We start from the raw sequence: 20398 nt of genomic DNA on the forward strand, positions 1-20398 counted from the left end.
TTATATTTGATAAAGATAAACCACCCAAAAATGTATCGGAAGTTACAGATAATTGATAAATTCCAGTATTAGCTCTGGTACATTTGCAATTACTAAGAAGCTGAAATTGACTTTTAACACAATCGCTTTTGAAAGCATCAAAAGTGACAAAAGACCCAAAGAATAAGCCAGTATTTCCATGTTTGATCAAGCTGCACAGAAGAATCCTGAGAGCACCCACAAAATGAGCTTTCTACTAATCCTAAGGCTCTGGTCAGGCGGAGGTCTTGAAAAATAAAGTCATACTAACTTATGGTTTTGTGAAAATACTGATAGAGTAACTCCATTAATGTCAATTCTGTCATTTGTACAAAGTTAAAATATAACATATATCTTTTAATGTTCAATAATGCACTAATTCTGAGGTTTTGTAACAAACACAGACTGCAAAGCATTCTGGGTAAAAGTGCCTCTGCTAAACACTGATTGGTTCAGTCATTCATTATGTAAACCAACACGTTAATGTGACGTGTGTCGTGTGTTGGTTTAAAGATAAATGTGCTTTTGTAAAATATTCCATTTTTATTTGTAAAAACAGGCATTTTTACGGAGCCCTGGAAGTGTCATCGCAAAATGTTTTGCATGTGGAGAGAATGTTTGATGATGTGTGCACGTTTTATGATGTTGTAAAACATGCACTCAATATTAGTAAGTAAGTAAGTAAATTTATTTATATAGTGCCTTTCACAGACATAAGTCACAAAGCACTTCACAGGTTAAAATGCAATAATAAAAACATAGATAAACAAAGGACAAGGTTAACAATTGGTCAGTTCTGAAAAGCCTTATCTTGACACATAAATGTTGGCTTTACACTGTGCGTGTTTTGGCCATTTTTCAGATGATTTTTCATTCGTGCAAGAATTTTTTGGACCGAGTTTCAGGTTAATCGCGCGTCCTGCATCGTGTAGTGGAGTAACAAGCTTTAACATCTCACGACCACCTCCTGCTGCTGAAGAGCTACAAAGCATCCAACCGCAGAGCTGTCTTGTAATGTTTTTTTGTTGTTGTTGTTGTTGTTTTGTTTTTTAACTTAATTTGTAAAAAAAAAAAAAAAGCCATTTGCAAAGCCAAAAAGTTGATTTGACTACCATCTGATATAACGGGTCAAAATAAATAGAACACTGCCATCTACTGGTGCCCAGATGCTTAGTACTTTGGGCGAATACTGCCATGAACACTACTGGCCAGTAGATGGCAGTAACGGCCTTGAAAACTTGCCAAACAAAATTCCAAATAATCCGTCTGCTACATTTAAGATGCGTGGAATTTAAACACAAATATAATAACATCTATACACCCAGAGAATATATTTACGAGAGTTTTAGGCACTAGAGTTTAATGCTGTTATCGGATTATCGGAAGTGTGCCCACCACTGACAACTGTGTATCTTCTTCGTCTTTTGGTTGTTCCCATTAGGGATCGCCACAGCAGATCAATCATTTCCATCTCACCCTGTCCTCTGTATCCTCCTCTGTCACACCAACCACCTGCATGTCCTCCTTCAGCACATCCATAAACCTCTTCTTTGGCCTCCCTCTTCTCCTCCTGCCTGGTGGCTCCATCCTCAGCATCCTTCTCCCTGTATACCCTGGGTCCCTCCTCTGCACATGTCCAAACCATCTCAATCTCGCCTCTCTGACTTTGTCTCCAAACCGTCCCACCTGAGCTGTCCCTCTGATATGTTCATTCCTAATCTTGTCCATTCTTGTCACTCCCAAAGAGAATCTCAACATCTTCAGCTCTGCCATCTTCTGCTCTGCCACCTCCAGATCTGCCACCTGTCTTTTTGTTAGTGCCACCGTCTCTAAGCCGTACAACATAGCTGGTCTCACTACTGTCTTGTAAACTTTCCCCTTCACTCTTGCTGATATTCTTCGGTCACAGATCACTCCTGCCACCTTTCTCCACCCACTCAACCCTGCCTGCACTTTCTTCTTCACCTCTTTACCACACTCTCCATTACTTTGAACAGTTGACCCCAAATATTTAAACTCATCTACTTTCACCACTTCTACTCCTTGTAACTGCACTATTCCACTGGGCTCCCTCCCATTCACACACATGTACTCAGTCTTGCTTCTACTGACTTTCATTCCTCTTCTCTCCAAAGCATATCTCCACCTCTCCAGACTAGACTCAACTTGCTCTCTACTCTCACTACAGATCACAATGTCATCTGCAAACATCATAGTCCATGGGGACTCCTGTCTGATCTCATCCGTCAACCTGTCCATCACCACTGCAAACAAGAAAGGGCTCAGAGCTGATCCCTGGTGTAATCCCACCTCCACCTTGAATGAGTCTGTCATTCCGACTGCCACACTGTCACACTATTCTTGTACATGTCCTGCACTACGCTAACATACTTCTCTGCCACTCCAGACTTCCTCATACAATACCACAGCTCTTCTTTTGGCACCCTGTCATAAGCTTTTTCTAAGTCCACAAACACACAATGTAACTCTTTCTGGCCTTCTCTGTATTTCTCCAACAGTATTCTCAGAGCTAACATTGCATCTGTACTGCTCTTTCTCAGCATGAAACCATATTGCTGCTCACAGATCTTCACCTGTTTTCTAAGCCTAGCTTCTACTACTCTTTCTCATAACTTCATGCTGTGGCTGATCAACTTTATGCCTCTGTAGTTACTGTAGCTCTGCACATCACCCTTGTTCTTGAAAATAGGAACCAGCACACTTCGTCTCCACTCCTCAGGCACCCTCTTACTTTCCAAGATTTTATTAAACAATCTGGTTAGAAACTCTACTGCCATCTCTCCTAGACATTTCCATGCCTCCACTGGAATATCATCTGGACCAACTGCCTTTCCACTCTTCATCCCCTTCATAGCAGCCCTCACTTCTTCCTTACTAATCTCTTGTACTTCCTGATTTACTCTCACCACATCATCCAGCCTTTTCTCTTACTCATTTTCTTTATTCATCAGCTCTTCAAAATATTCCCTCCACCTTCTCAGCACACACTCCTCACTTGTCAGCACATTACCATGTGCATCTTTTACCACCATAACCTGCTGCACATCCTTTCCAGCTCTGTCCCTTTGTCTGGCCATATATATATATATATATTCTTTTGGGATGCGTGGTGTTCTTGTTCCACTAATAAAGTAAAACATTATTAAAATAAAGAAATAAAGAAATAAAACTTAGTTACTAACTCGGTTACATTTTGGGAAAAATAACTAGTAACCATAACTAATTACTTAAAATGGTGTGCCCAACACTGGTTATTTCATACTACCTAGCCATGACTGAAGTATGTATGAGAAGTCAGCAAACAAGTAGTAGAGATGCAATTCAGATGTACTATATCACCACCATCTTTCCTGTCCTTTGACCCTGATGAGGCCTATGCACATTCCCATGTATGCCACAAAAATTTATATTTTGCAACACCAGAGTTTTTAAAACTGCTCCTGATGATCAAACACCTGTTATGATCAATATGATTGAATCCAAATGTCAAATCAAATCAGATCAGTTTTATTTATATAGCGCCAAATCACAACAAACAGTTGCCCCAAGGCGCTTTATATTGCAAGGCAAAGCCATACAATAATTACGGAAAACCCCAACGGTCAAAACGACCCCCTGTGAGCAAGCACTTGGCGACAGTGGGAAGGAAAAACTCCCTTTTAACAGGAAGAAACCTCCAGCAGAACCAGGCTCAGGGAGGGGCAGTCTTCTGCTGGGACTGGTTGGGGCTGAGGGAGAGAACCAGGAAAAAGACATGCTGTGGAGGGGAGCAGAGATCAATCACTAATGATTAAATGCAGAGTGGTGCATACAGAGCAAAAAGAGAAAGAAACAGTGCATCATGGGAACCCCCCAGCAGTCTAAGTCTATAGCAGCATAACTAAGGGATGGTTCAGGGTCACCTGATCCAGCCCTAACTATAAGCTTTAGCAAAAAGGAAAGTTTTAAGCCTAATCTTAAAAGTACAGAGGGTGTCTGTCTCCCTGATCCGAATTGGGAGCTGGTTCCAGAGGAGAGGAGCCTGAAAGCTGAAGGCTCTGCCTCCCATTCTACTCTTACAAACCCTAGGAACTACAAGTAAGCCTGCAGTCTGAGAGCGAAGCGCTCTATTGGGGTGATATGGTACTATGAGGTCCCTAAGATAAGATGGGACCTGATTATTCAAAACCTTATAAGTAAGAAGAAGAATTTTAAATTCTATTCTAGAATTAACAGGAAGCCAATGAAGAGAGGCCAATATTGGTGAGATATGCTCTCTCCTTCTAGTCCCTGTCAGTACTCTAGCTGCAGCATTTTGAATTAACTGAAGGCTTTTCAGGGAACTTTTAGGACAACCTGATAATAATGAATTACAATAGTCCAGCCTAGAGGAAATAAATGCATGAATTAGTTTTTCAGCATCACTCTGAGACAAGACCTTTCTAATTTTAGAGATATTGCGCAAATGCAAAAAAGCAATCCTACATATTTTTAATATGCGCATTGAATGACATATCCTGATCAAAAATGACTCCAAGATTTCTCACAGTATGACTAGAGGTCAGGGTCATGCCATCCAGAGTAAGGATCTGGTTAGACACCATGTTTCTAAGATTTGTGGGGCCAAGTACAATAACTTCAGGTTTATCTGAGTTTAAAAGCAGGAAATTAGAGGTCATCCATGTCTTTATGTCTGTAAGACAATCCTGCAGTTTAGCTAATTGGTGTGTGTCCTCTGGCTTCATGGATAGATAAAGCTGGGTATCATCTGCGTAACAATGAAAATTTAAGCAATGCTGTCTAATAATACTGCCTAAGGGAAGCATGTATAAAGTGAATAAAATTGGTCCTAGCACAGAACCTTGTGGAACTCCATAATTAACCTTAGACAGTGAAGAAGATTCCCCATTTACATGAACAAATTGTAATCTATTAGATAAATATGATTCAAACCACCGCAGCGCAGTGCCTTTAATACCTATGGCATGCTCTAATCTCTGTAAGATCATTTGTAAGCTTCATTAATGCTGTTTCTGTACTATGATGAATTCTAAACCCTGACTGAAACTCTTCAAATAGACCATTCCTCTGCAGATGATCAGTTAGCTGTTTTACAACTACCCTTTCAAGAATTTTTGAGAGAAAAGGAAGGTTGGAGATTGGCCTATAATTAGCTAAGATAGCTTTGTCAAGTGATGGCTTTTTAAGTAATGGTTTAATTACTGCCACCTTAAAAGCCTGTGGTACATAGCCAACTAATAAAGATAGATTGATCATATTTAAGATCGAAACATTAATTAATGGTAGGGCTTCCTTGAGCAGCCTGGTAGGAATGGGGTTTAATAGACATGTTGATGGTCTGGAGGAAGTAACTAATGAAAATAACTCAGACAGAACAATCGGAGAGAAAGAGTCTAACCAAATACTGGCATCACTGAAAGCAGCCAAAGAGAACGATATGTCTTTGGGATGGTTATGAGTAATTTTTTCTCTAATAGTTAAAATTTTATTAGCAAAGAAAGTCATGAAGTCATTACTAGTTAAAGTTAAAGGAATACTCGGCTCAATAGAGCTCTTACTCTTTGTCAGCCTGGCTACAGTGCTGAAAAGAAACCTGGGGTTGTTCTTATTTTCTTCAATTAGTGATGAGTAGTAAGATGTCCTAGCTTTACTGAGGGCTTTTTTATAGAGCAACAAACTCTTTTTCCAGGCTAAGTGAAGATCTTCTAAATTAGTGAGACGCCATTTCCTCTCCAACTTACGGGTTATCTGCTTTAAGCTGCGAGTTTGTGAGTTATACCACGGAGTCAGGCACTTCTGATTTAAGGCTCTCTTTTTCAGAGGAGCTACAGCATCCAAAGTTGTCCTCAGTGAGGATATAAAACTATTGACGAGTTAATCTATCTCACTCATAGAGTTTAGGTAGCTACTCTGCCCTGTGTTGGTATATGGCATTTGAGAACATCAAGAAGGAATCATATCCTTAAACCTAGTTACAGCGCTTTCTGAAAGACTTCTACTGTAATGAAACTTATTCCCCACTGCTGGGTAGTCCATCAGAGTAAATGTAAATGTTATTAAGAAATGATCAGACAAAAGGGGGTTTTCAGGGAATACTGTTAAGTCTTCAATTTCCATACCATAAGTCAGAACAAGATCTAAGGTATGATTAAAGTGGCGGGTGGACTCATTTACATTTTGAGCAAAGCCAATCGAGTCTAACAATAGATTAAATGCAGTGTTGAGGCTGTCATTCTCAGCATCTGTGTGGATGTTAAAATTGCCCACTATAATTATCTTATCTGAGCTAAGCACTAAGTCAGACAAAAGGTCCGAAAATTCACAGAGAAACTCACAGTAACGACCAGGTGGATGATAGATAACAACAACTAAAACTGGTTTTTGGGACTTCCGATTTGGATGGACAAGACTAAGAGTCAAGCTTTCAAATGAATTAAAGCTCTGTCTGGGTTTTTGATTAATTAATAAGCTGGAGTGGAAGATTGCTGCTAATCCTCCGCCTCGGCCCGTGCTACGAGCATTCTGGCTGTTAGTGTGACTCGGGGGTGTTGACTCATTTAAACTAACATATTCATCCTGCTGTAACCAGGTTTCTGTAAGGCAGAATAAATCAATATGTTGATCAATTATTATATAATTTACTAACAGGGACTTAGAAGAGAGAGATCTAATGTTTAATAGACCACATTTAACTGTTTTAGTCTATGGTGCAGTTGAAGGTGCTATATTATTTTTTCTTTTTAAATTTTTATGCTTAAATAGATTTTTGCTGGTTATTGGTGGTCTGGGAGCAGGCACTGTCTCTACGGGGATGGGGTAATGAGGGGATGGCAGGGGGAGAGAAGCTGCAGAGAGGTGTGTAAGACTACAACTCTGCTTCCTGGTCCCAACCCTGGATAGTCACAGTTTGGAGGATTTAAGAAAATTGGCCAGATTTCTAGAAATGAGAGCTGTTGGGGAAAGTGTAGTGACACGGACCCACAACAGGGGCGCAAATGAACGGTCAATAGATGAGCCAAAAGGTAACAATTTAATGTTGTGAATGTGCACAACGAATATACAGACAATCTCAGAATCTGATAGCAGTCAATCCACAAAAGTGACGTGTGGGCAGGCTCGAGGATAGAAGACGTCTGTCCTGAGAAGAGCCGGAACCACACGATTTCCACCGCCACAGAACCCGGTGAATACTGGAGCCGCCAAGTCCCGAATTCCCAGGTGATCACCGTCCCCGACTGTCGGATCTGGTACTGCTGGCGAGGAGCACAAACAGTGAGACGTGGGTGTGTGCACACCCAGTAACAAAAACAGTCAGAAGGTGGAAAGTCACCTCCACCTCTAATACACACTCATGTAGCTCCTGTCAAACACTTATCTGGTTGGGGTGTGAAGCGAAGCCGTCGCGGATTACGCCAACCTCACTGATAAGGCACTCCACAGGAAAGCAGCTGCAAATTGAATTCAGACTAGGACACAGTTAGTTTCTGGCTGAGGATATTACCTTCACAGGTAGATGATATCTCGGCAACGAGGTGGAGATGACGTCCGGTCTTTATGGAGTGAGATGATGAAGTGTAGATGGGTGACAGCTGTTACCCCCGGCTGTGTCCGTGGCGGCAGCGCCCTCTCGTGCCTGAAGCCCGCACTTCAGGCAGGGCGCCCTGTGGTGTTGGGCCAGCAGTACCTCCGCTTCTGGCAGCCCACACAACAGGACCCCCCCCTCAACCCCTCGACCCGGCTTATCCGGGTGACGGCGGTAGAAATCGGCCAGGAGGGCCGGATCCAGGATGAAGCTCCTCTTCACCCAGGAGCGTTCTTCGGGTCCATACCCCTCCCAGTCCACCAAATACTGGAACCCCCGGCCCATCCGACTGACGTCCAGGAGCCGGCGCACCGTCCAAGCCGGCTCCCCGTCGATGATCCGGGCAGGAGGCGGCGCCGGTCCGGGAGCACAGAGGGGTGAGGTGTGGTGAGGTTTGATTCTTGACACATGAAAAACCGGGTGGATCCGCAGTGAAGCTGGGAGTCGGAGCTTCACTGCGGCAGGACTGAGGATTTTGAGGATCTTGTATGGTCCAATGTACCTGTCCTTGAGCTTCAGGGAGTCCACCTGGAGGGGGATGTCCTTCGTGGATAGCCACACCTCACACAGCGCAGGGCTTGCTCCAATTCCTGATTGGCCCGTTCCACCTGTCCATTGGTCTGCGGGTGATACCCGGACGAGAGGCTCACGGTGGCCCCCAGTTCCCGGCAGAAGCTCCTCCAGACGTGTGAGGAAAACTGGGGACCACGATCAGAGACGATGTCGGTGGGTATCCCATGCAGACGGACGACATGGTGGACCAGAAGGTCTGCAGTCTCCTGGGCCGTGGGGAGCTTCGGGAGGGCCACGAAGTGGGCCGCCTTGGAGAATCGGTCCACTATTGTGAGGATGGTGGTGTTGCCCTGGGATGGCGGGAGGCCCGTGACAAAATCCAGACCGATGTGGGACCAGGGGCTATGAGGCACAGGAAGTGGCTGAAGAAGTCCCTGTGCCTTCTGGTGGTCTGCCTTGCCCCTGGCACAGGTAGTGCAGGCCTGGATATATTCCCGGACGTCGGCCTCCAGGGACGCCCACCAGAAGCGCTGCCGGACCACTGCCACGGTCCTTCGCACCCCCGGATGACAGGAGAGCTTAGAACCGTGACAGAAATCCAAGACAGCAGCCCTGGCCTCAGGTGGGACGTAGAGTTTGTTCTTCGGCCCAGTTCCGGCGTCTGGGCTCCGTGCCAGGGCCTCCCGGACGGTCTTCTCCACGTCCCAGGTGAGGGTGGCCACGACAGTGGACTCCGGAATGATGGGCTCCGGTGGATCCGACAGCTCAGTCTTGACCTCATCTTCATGCACCCGGGACAAGGCATCCGATCTCTGGTTCTTGGTCCCGGGGCGGTAGGTGATTCGGAAGTCAAAACCCCCGAAGAACAGTGACCAGCGGGCTTGCCTGGGGTTCAGCCGCTTGGCGGTCCTGATATACTCCAGGTTTCGATGGTCAGTGAAAACCGTGAACGGCACAGACGCTCCCTCCAACAGGTGTCTCCACTCCTCAAGAGCCTCTTTCACCGCAAGGAGTTCTCGATTGCCGACGTCATAGTTCCGTTCAGCTGGGGTCAACCTGTGAGAAAGGTAGGCACACGGGTGAAGAACCTTATCGGTCTCTCCGCTCTGGGATAGCACGGCTCCTATCCCTGAGTCAGAGGCGTCCACTTCAACCACAAACTGGCGGCCAGGGTCGGGCTGCACCAGAACTGGTGCAGACGAGAACCGGCGTTTCAACTCCTTGAACGCGGCTTCGCACTGATCCGACCAGGTGAAGGGGACTTTTGGAGAGGTCAGAGCTGTCAGGGGGCTAACTACCTGACTGTAGCCCTTAATGAACCTCCTGTAGAAATTCGCAAAGCCGAGGAACTGTTGCAGCTTCCTACGGCTTGTTGGTTGGGGCCAATCTCTCACCGCCACAACCTTGGCCAGATCAGGGGCGACGGAGTTGGAGGAGATGATGAACCCCAGGAAGGACAAAGAGGTGCGGTGAAACTCACACTTCTCATCCTTCACAAACAGCCGGTTCTCCAACAACCGCTGCAGGACCTGACATACATGCTGGACATGAGTCTCAGGGTCCGGGGAAAAGATGAGTATGTCATCCAGATATACGAAGACGAATCAGTGCAGGAAGTCCCGCAAGACGTCGTTTACCAATGCTTGGAACGTTGCGGGGGCGTTAGTGAGGCCGAACGGCATGACCAGGTACTCAGAATGACCTAATGCGGTGTTGAATGCCGTCTTCCATTCGTCTCCCTTCCGGATCCGAACCAGGTGGTACGCATTCCTAAGGTCCAGTTTGGTGAAAATTTGGGCTCCATGCAGGGTGTGAACACTGAATCCAACATGGGTAAAGAGTATCGATTCCGAACCGTTATGTCATTCAGCCCCCTGTAATCAATGCATGGACGGAGTCTGCCATCTTTCTTGCCCACAAAAAAGAAACCTGCACCCATTGGGGAGGTGGAATTCTGGATCAACCCAGCAGCTAATGAGTCTCGGATGTAGGTCTCCATTGATTCGCGCTCGGGACGTGAGAGGTTGTACAGCCTGCTGGACGGGAACTCAACGCCCGGGACCAAATCAATGGCACAATCGTATGGACGGTGCAGGGGAAGGGTGAGCGCCAGATCCTGGCTGAAGACGTCAGCAAGATCGTGGTAGTCAACCGGCACCGCCGTCAGATTGGGAGGGACTTTAACCTCCTCCTTAGCGTTTACACCGGGAGGAACCGAGGATCCTAAACAATTCCGGTGGCAGGTTTCGCTCCACTGAGCCACAACCCAAGACAGCCAATCAATCCGGGGATTGTGTTTAATCATCCATGGGAAGCCCAAAATCACGCGGGAGGTAGAAGGAGTTACAAAAAACTCAATCTCCTCCCGGTGATTCCCAGACACTACCAGGGTTACAGGTAGTGTCTTGTGTGTGATAAAAGGGAGAAGAGTGCCATCTAGTGCTCGCACCTTCACTGGGGAAAAAAGCGCCACTAGAGGGAGCCCTACCTCCCTTGCCCATCTGCTATCCAGCAGATTCCCTTCTGACCCCGTGTCCACCAGTGCTGGGGCTTGAAGGGTTAAATATCCAGCAGATACCCTTCTGACCCCGTGTCCACCAGTGCTGGGGCTTGAAGGGTTAAATCCCCGCTCAGGATTGTAACTGGGAGTCGTGTTGAAAGATGAGTATGACCCACGTGAATGTTTTGACCCCCCCTCAGCCCAGTCTCTAAGGGCGGGCGTTTGTGTTTTGACCGTTTGAGGCAGTCTCTCTGCTGATGCTCACTCGAGCCGCAGTGAAAGCACTCCCCACGGACCAGCCTCCTTTGTCTGAATGTCAGCAGGGGGGAGCTGTAGCCACACAGAGCGCTGTGGCTGTGGAGCGTGGGGAAGACGGCTCCCTTTCGGACCCGGGAGGAAGAGGGACGGCTTGCGCCTGACCGCGCCCTTCGCCTCGCTCCCGTCGGCGTTCTTCTAACCGATTGTCCAACCGTATAACCAAATCGATAAGCTCAGCCAAATCCCGCGGTTCCTCCTTAGCCACCAGGTGCTCCTTCAGGACCGACAACAGTCCGTTTATGAAGGCGGCGCAGAGCGCAGTCATATTCCAGCTGGATCTCGCAGCCGTGATGCGGAAGTCGACTGCATATTCGGCTGCGCTCCGGCGCCCCTGTCTCAATGACAGCAGCACGGTAGACGCGGTTTCGCCTCTGTTAGGGTGATCAAAAACAGTTCTGAGCTCCCTCACAAACCCAGTATAAGAGGCAAGGAGCCGTGAACTTTGTTCCCAAAGCGCTGTAGCCCAAGCGCGTGCCTCACCTCGAAGCAAATTAATCACGTAAGCCACCTTGCTGGCATCAGACGCGTACATCACGGGACGCTGTGCAAAGACAAGCGAACACTGCCTAAGAAAGTCCGCGCACATCTCCACACAACCTCCGTACGGCTCTGGGGGGCTTATGTATGCTTCAGGGGATGGTGGGGGGGTCGTTGAATGACCAGTGGAATGTCTGTATTCGGTACCGGGTCGGCAGGAGGAGGAGCTGCAGCAGCGCCCTGAGCGCGCGCTTCCACCTGTGCGGTGAGAGCCTCCATCCTGCGATTAAGGATGATGTGTTGCTCGGTCATCAGGTCCATCCGAGCGGTAAAGGCGGTGAGGATGTGCTGCAACCCACCAATCACGCCTCCAGCCGACGCCTGTGCACCCTGCTCTTCCATTGGCTGTCCAACAGATGGTTGACGCCCCTCGGGATCCATGACGTTGGCCGAGATATCCTGTTGGGGAAAGTGTAGTGACACGGACCCACAACAGGGGGCGCAAATGAACGGTCAATAGATGAGCCAAAAGGTAACAATTTAATGTTGTGAATGTGCACAACGAATATACAGACAATCTCAGAATCTGATAGCAGTCAATCCACAAAAGTGACGTGTGGGCAGGCTCGAGGATAGAAGACGTCTGTCCTGAGAAGAGCCAGAACCACACGATTTCCACCGCCACAGAACCCGGTGAATACTGGAGCCGCCAAGTCCCGAATTCCCAGGTGATCACCATCCCCGACTGTCGGATCTAGTACTGCTGGCGAGGAGCACAAACAGTGAGACGTGGGTGTGTGCACACCCAGTAACAAAAACAGTCAGAAGGTGGAAAGTCACCTCCACCTCTAATACACACTCATGTAGCTCCTGTCAAACACTTATCTGGTTGGGGTGTGAAGCGAAGCCGTCGCGGATTACGCCAACCTCACTGATAAGGCACTCCACAGGAAAGCAGCTGCAAATTGAATTCAGACTAGGACACAGTTAGTTTCTGGCTGAGGATATTACCTTCACAGGTAGATGATATCTCGGTAACGAGGTGGAGATGACGTCCGGTCTTTATGGAGTGAGATGATGAAGTGTAGATGGGTGACAGCTGTTAAGAGATAATGAGTGACAGCTGTCACCCCCGGCTGTGTCCGTGGCGGCAGCGCCCTCTCGTGCCTGAAGCCCGCACTTCAGGCAGGGCGCCCTCTGGTGGTGGGCCAGCAGTACCTCCTCTTCTGGCGGCCCACACAAGAGCTGCTCCATCCAAAGTGGGATGGATGCCGTCTCTCCTAACAAGACCAGGTTTTCCCCAGAAGGTTTGCCAATTATCTATGAAGCCCACCTCATTTTTTGGACACCACTCAGACAGCCAGCAATTCAGGGAGAACATGCGGCTAAACATGTCACTCCCGGTCCGATTGGGGAGGGGCCCAGAGAAAACTACAGAGTCCGACATTGTTTTTGCAAAGTTACACACCGATTCAATATTAATTTTAGTGACCTCCGATTGGCGTAACCGGGTGTCATTACTGCCGACGTGAATTACAATCTTACCAAATTTACGCTTAGCCTTAGCCAGCAGTTTCAAATTTCCTTCAATGTTACCTGCTCTGGCCCCCGGAAGACAATTGACTGTGGTTGCTGGTGTCGCTAACTTCACATTTCTCAAAACAGAGTCGCCAATAACCAGATTTTGTTCCTCGGCGGGTGTGTCGCCGAGTGGGGAAAAACGGTTAGCGATGTGAACGGGTTGGCGGTGTACACGGGGCTTCTGTTTAGGACTACGCTTCCTCCTCACAGTCACCCAGTCGGCCTGCTTTCCCGGCTGCTCGGGATCTGCTGGAGGGGAACTAACGGCGGCTAAGCTACCTTGGTCCGCACCGACTACAGGGGCCTGGCTAGCTGTAGGATTTTCCAAGGTGCGGAGCCGAGTCTTCAATTCGCCCAGCCTGGCCTCCAAAGCTACGAATAAGCTACACTTATTACAAGTAACATTACTGCTAAAGGAGGCCGAGGAATAACTAAACATTTCACACCCAGAGCAGAAAAGTGTGGGAGAGACAAGAGAAGCTGCCATGCTAAACCGGCTAAGAGCTAGTAGCTGCGCTAAGCTAGCAGATTGCTAAAAACACACAAAGTGAATAATGTGTAAATAATTTAGAGGTGATTCAGCAGAGGGAGTGCTTTAGTTAAGGCACATGAAGATTACACTGTGAAACAAATCGTTATCTATGAATGAAATTTATTTCAGCATCAACACAGTACAGACACAACATATCAAAACAAATCAAAACAAAAACCAAAATTTGCACTGTGTGTCTGAAAAGGGGTGGGAAGAAGCAAAGCTTATAAGTTACCCACCCCTATACCAAAAATCCAGTCCAACACATTTTACACTTATACTCAAAAAAAAAATAGGACTCATAAATACATATCCATTTTTGCTCACACTCCTATATATACATACATTCCCCACAGATACATACCATACATTAACAAATTTATACATCATATTTATACATTAAATTCAATTTCCTTTTCCAATATATCCAGAAATTAATAGATTTTTATAACGTTTCTTAAAACAAACTAAAGAACTACATAATCTAATTTCAACAGGACATTTATTCTGAATCTTCACCCCCTTAACTGAAACACAAAAACCCTTTATATTAGTGCGTACGGGAGGCCTCTTAAATACAGCACATCCTCGTAAACTATATCCAGAATCCCTTATCTTGAACAGGTTCTGGACATAAAGTGGTAAGGCTCGATTATTTGCTTTGTACAAAATTTGTATTGTGATATAATCCACTAAATCTCTAAATTTCAATAAATTTAAAATCATAAACAAAGAATGCGTTGACTCAAGATAATGTTTGTTACAAATAATTCTAATGGCATGTTTTTGTAAGAGAAATACTTGATTGGTATTTGATTTATAAGTGTTACCCCAAGACTCCACACAATATGTCATATATGTCTAGTTAACTAGATCAATCTAACTGCGCAGATTAAACAGCTAACAGATACAGCAAAACACCGCTGTGCTCCGGAACAGGAAGTGATACAATACCGCAGTGAGAGCCAACCACCAGTAGAGGCAGCAACATGGCAAATGTGCAAATAGTTATCACATGTCAATGAAATGAAAAGCAATTTTATTTACCATTAAGGTTAGTTAGAGTCCAGAATAGGGGATCAGTGTAGCAGGGGTGGGAGGACAGTCTGTGGTGGAGTTGGAAGGGATGACGGGACGGAGAAACGGAGAAAAACTGGAATTTGGATTTCTGTACATCTAAAGCAATATTAACTCTGAAGATTAATGTTATTCCTAATGGCTGGATGGCTATAAAAATAACCTATGCACCCACAGAACCTTTCATTTGCAACATCAGAACAAATTAAAGAATGATTAATTCCTGTTTCAAGAATAAATATTAAATGTTGACGAGTTCACGCAAGCCTGCAACATTCTGCAATCTGTTTGTTTATTTAATTAATAATTTTTTTACATGAGCCATATTGTCCAGATATCAATTTTAGCCCACAGTATACAAAATCTAGGCCTGAAACAACTCATTTTAGACTTCTCTGACATATTTCACGCACATCCAAATTTGGACACCTACTTGCTCTGTGACACACGCCCAGCTGAGCCACATCCCCATATTCAGTGGGAGTCATAGAGGGGAAGAGGGTGTGGCCAGCAGCAGCTCCTTTCATTTAAAGTAACAAGCTCAGTATCTTGTATTCAGCTGTAAACTTTAATACCTGTTTGGTTATTTATATTAACTTTGAGAAACTGTGTGTAAAAAGCTCCCTTTAAACTTGGGGTTGGGGGGGGGGTGCAAATCACAAACATGTCTGCTCTGGCCAACTTTAATAGCCATTGTGTGTTCACACTGTTTTTAGCCTAGTGCGGAGAAGCAGGATGGTGCCGCCCCATCTAGTCGTCCACCATCTGTAGTCCGACCAGCATCTCAGGGCCATCCAGCTGCTTCAGGAGGAAAAACAGAGGGCAAGAACCACAACTCACAGACAACATTGGATGCATCTGTTGCTCAACCTGCAGAAGATAAACAGGTTTCTTGCGCTGCTGACAAAGACGAGCCAGCGAGCCGGCCCTCTGCAGCTGAAGAGAAGCCAAATTTCAGGCCTGTTAGCGCAGCGCAGGGCAAAAGGAGATCAGTCAGCAATATGTCAGGGAAACCATCAAGGCAAAAAACACCATCATCACAGCACTGAACCCCTATCCTTCATTTTATTTGACTTCATCTGTACAAATTACAAGAAAAAATAATTTACATAAACACTACCATAGTTTTTTATGAATGCTAACTGTAGTTTATAAGCCATGATTCAGGCACAACCAGAAATTTGTTTTGGAGAGCGCCTCTGCCACAACATGTTATTATCATAGGGTGTCAGGCATTTTGAAACAACAAATCTTTTTTTCTGTTTAGCGTGCTTCAAAACTATGAACCCTTTTCAGAAGCAGTTGACTCAATGTTTCAAATGCTTCAAAACAGCAGAAAAATAAAACTAACTCGCCATTTTAAAATCGTCAGAAATAACTGCTTCAAAAAAAGATTTGCAGTTGGTTTGCTGTGTGTTTAAGCACTGTAAAGTAGTGAATCATTCCTGAACAAATTGATTCATTTCAGTCAGAATTTTCAGAAATCTCTGTTCTAATGTCACTGAATATTTTAGTTGGTTCTGAAACCTACAATCCAAACGGAGTTTTGAAGCTTTTCTAAAATGTATCTCGGTATTGATTTGAGTTATTGATCACTGACTTGAAGTTAAGCACGATGTCTCAAAGTCCACCTTATTGTTCATTAAGTATCTGATTACTGTTTAACTGCCTCTGATCCAGAATGCCTTATTTCTGGGTATTGCATGAAATACCACTGCTGTTAAACACTGCAATATAATAAAAAGGTTGTTCTTCCTCTATGCAAGTATACAAGGTCTGTTAGAAAAGTATCGGACCTTTTTATTTTTTTCAAAAACCTGATGGATTTGAATCACGTGTGCTTGCATGAGCCAACCTTGAACCTTCGTGCGCATGCACGAGTTTTTTCACGCCTATCGATTGCGTCATTTGCTTGTAAGCAGCCTTTGTGTGAGGATGGGTGGAGTCTCTCGTCGTTTTTTCTTTGCAAGGAAAATGGCGGAACGACTGGAGCAGTGCGACTGCATCAAATTTTGCCAGAAACTAGGCGACAGCCAGGTGGAAACCATTCGGATTATTCAGACGGCTTTCGGTGAAGATCCTCTGGGCATCACACAGATTAAGGAGCGGTACAACCGGTTTAAAGACGTCTGCACAACGGTGGACAGCAAGCCACACTCCGGTCAGCCATCAACATGCTGAAATGACCGGATCATTCCAAAGTGAACGCTGTGGTGATGTGGGACCGTCGTGTGACTATCTGAGAAATTGCGTAAGAGGTGGACATCAGCACTTTTTTGGCACATTCCACTATGACAGAAGATTTTGCCATGAAAAGAGTTGCAGCAAAATTCATGCCGATGGCTTCGGCACGAAGCTGATGGCGGAGCAAAAGCGCCTCCGTGTTGAAGTCTCACAGGACATGTTGTGACATGCCCAGCTCTTCCACAATTTCTCGGATAGTCACATGACTGAAAAGACACCGAAAGCCATCTGAATCTTCCGAGTGGTGGAAGAGCTGGGCATGTCAAAACATGTCCTGTGAGACTTCAACACGGAGGCGCTTTTGCTCCGCCATCAGCTTCATGCCGAAGCCATCGGCATGAATTTTGCTGCAACTCTTTTCATGGCAAAATCTTCTGTCATAGTGGAATGTGCCAAAAAAGTGCTGATGTCCACCTCTTACGCAATTTCTCAGATAGTCACACGACGGTCCCACATCACCACAGCGTTCACTTTGGAATGATCCGGTCATTTCAGCATGTTGATGGCTGACCGGAGTGTGGTTCCGCCATTTCCTTGCAAAGAAAAAAACGACGAGAGACTCCACCCATCCTCACACAAAGGCTGCTTACAAGCAAATGACGCAATCGACAGGCGTGAAAAAACTCACGCATGCGCACGAAGGTTCAAGGTTGGCTCATGCAAGCACACGTGATTCAAATCCATCACGTTTTTGAAAAAAATAAAAGGTCCGATACTTTTCTAACAGCCCTTGTATACAGTGGCTTGAGTTGTCATCTCTCAGTGTAGGGAAAACGTTGACTACAAATAAAAGAAGACAAACTGAATCCAAAACCACAGGTCTAGAGAGACCTGTGGTTCGTCTTCCCTTAAGGTAACTGAATAAAATGGACTTCAACTGTTTTTCTAAACTTGCCTTGTTGCTAATCGACTGCAAGATCTGTATTTTATATAAGAGATATTTTGTCTGAATAGCTCCAGGCATGTGGGATATGTGGGTTATATCTTTCAACCTAACCGTTTTTTTGCAAACCTTCACAGCAATAACAGTGCGGCACCTATGATGCATTTTCATTTTGAGAGCAGCATGACTTTGTGAGCAGTCGGGGCAGTTACAAAATGTAAGTTATCCAGATCAATTGATCAAAATATATGTTAATCTTTAATCTTATTTTGCGATGTTTGATATTGTCGATTCCCAACAGAATATTGGAGTTTATAATACCTGTGAACGAAGCGCATGCAAGGCACAACCTCAGCCCCCGAGATTAGAAGTTGGCATTCCATTTCTCTACTTCTATGGTTTAAAGTCACTATGGTACCTGGCATCTGCTGCATGCAGGTCACTAACAGCATCTTAAACTCTGATGTGCATGTCATTAGCCCACTGTTTTCCACGGGTAGCACAGGCCTCCAGAATTACCTCCTTGAAAGATTTCTGTTTATTTCGATCAGCAGTTTGACAAAGTACAACTTTTTTGTCACGGCCAGGATGTTTTTGTCTTATTCACAAACATTTCCACAAAAACAATGCGTCTTGAGCTCAAACCAACAATGGTCAGAGCGTTTTACTGGAGTCACAGATGAAGACAAGCCAGATGCCTTGTGTAGCCTTTTGAGATGAGTTTTTGATGTATATGTTGACACACCGTTCTTGTGACAGTATACCTGAAAGCTGTCCTCACCAGCATCTTGATATGCAATCAGAATTTGTATCGCGCATTACAAGTCTGACTTGGAATGACAGATTTCCACCTGACAGAACTGTATTTGGTTTGCTTCACCCAAATGCAGATGACACAATTCCATCGATGATGTCTGAAAGCAGAAAGTTCTAATCTTGTCAGGAATAGTAAAGAAATATTTAATAGCGTGTCAAACAAAATCATATTTCTAACTATAGGATTAAATGTAATCTTTTTGGGTGGAGTTCCGGGAACCACATGACCAAGATGGCGACTTAGCGCTGTGGCTCCGACATCGTGTTCTTGTTTTTATGAACAAAACCCTTATTAACTGCCAACTTTCACTTTACACGCTGCGTGGGGGTCATGTCAAAGACAACGTCCATGAAACAGTGCGATCTTTTCACCCGCGGACGCAAAACGAGTACCAGAACAACCCCGACAAATCTCCAGGATAGCACGGATGCTAATGCTACTACTAACACGGAGTGTGCTAATATGGCTAGCATCGAAGATGTACTGTCAGAACTAAAGTCAATGCGTTCAGACTTTGGAGGAAGACTCGGTGGTATTGATCAAAAATTGAGCAATATGTCATCCGCCCTCACAACATTAGAGAGTAACCTAACACAGACAATACAAGACGTCTCTGCAAACACGACTCGCATTGAACAGGCCGAAGCCCGCATAGCCACATCCGAAACTAAACAGGAGGAAGCCGACACAACTCTACAAACTGCTCTTAAGCGCATTGCTTCCCTGGAGGCTAAATTGGAGGACGTGGAAAATCGTGGAAGACGTAAAAATCTCCGTGTGTTTGGAATACGTGAAGGAGTCGAGGGGAATAGTAGACTTATCGACTATATTACTGAGATGCTACCGAAATGGCTGGGCCTGACGCACCGTTCATTTACATTGGAACGAGCCCACCGCACACCAGCAACAGCCAGACCAGGCCAGAACAGAGCCGTTCTGATCCGGTTTCTAAACTTACAAGAGAGAGAGTTTGTTTACCGAGAAGCAAGAAAACAACAAATCTTGCACGATGGCCAGAGGATCACGTTTGCACAAGACTTTTCGGCCGAAACAGCCCGGACAAGAAAGAACTTTCAACACGTCAAGAACTTCATCGACATTAACGCTTTCCGTGGGTTTCAATACAATCCATGCAGGATTAGAATTCTCCATGACAGTAAGATCCACCTTTTTTCCACACCTAAGGAAGCAGAGGAATTCTACAGGCGACTTCAAGGTTCCACGGAGAACACTGGTGGCGTTTGAACTGAAACGTGGTAATATGTGGATCAAGAATTTCCTGATATAAAACAAACATTTCTAAGCAGGTGATACCTGATAAATACAGGGTGTGTTTTTGTTTTGTTTTGTTTTTCTTATGTCTATATTTTCATTTAAAATATTTTTTGTTTATTTACTAAGCTAAGCTTCAGTAACTCAAGGTTATAGTTGGCAGTTATAATTTGGATATCAATAGCAATATATACAGTATACTGTTATTTTTACGTCTTCCATTGTTATACTTATTTCAAGGGGGTTAAGAGACATTAGAACTAACATGGTGTTGGGGTGTCGATGTTGGAACAAGGGAGAAAGGTCATGTTGGTTAGCTTCTCCCCAGTATTGTGGATCGGCATCCTGGGGAACTTCAGTGTTCAAAGGGGTGGGGTTCTCATTCCACTGGATGGAATACCAGGGGTGGGTAAGGGGAAGTTTAAAATATGTTCTGGGTTCAATGTGTGTGTATATATGTGTATGAATGAGTATGACTGTGTAAATGTGCACTTTATCAAGGAAAGAGGTATGGTGATTTTTGGTCCTAATCTTATTTATCATAAATCACTAAATGGAAAGTA

At 45.2% G+C, this 20398-nt stretch overlaps 1 protein-coding gene across 1 annotated transcript in view; it reads left to right on the forward strand.

Annotated features, from left to right (window-relative positions):
* The window catches only part of cfap126 (cilia and flagella associated protein 126), a 38411-nt gene extending 22743 nt beyond the window's left edge, over nt 1-15668 (forward strand). Inside the window, exon 5 of the mRNA XM_034171477.1 lies at nt 15336-15668. Coding sequence (XP_034027368.1) covers nt 15336-15668 — 333 coding nt within the window. The remainder of the gene's footprint in view (nt 1-15335) is intronic.
* The last annotated feature ends 4730 nt before the right edge of the window (nt 15669-20398 follow it).

This window comes from Thalassophryne amazonica, chromosome 6 (assembly GCF_902500255.1).
Source record: "Thalassophryne amazonica chromosome 6, fThaAma1.1, whole genome shotgun sequence".
NCBI classification, from domain to species: domain Eukaryota; kingdom Metazoa; phylum Chordata; class Actinopteri; order Batrachoidiformes; family Batrachoididae; genus Thalassophryne; species Thalassophryne amazonica.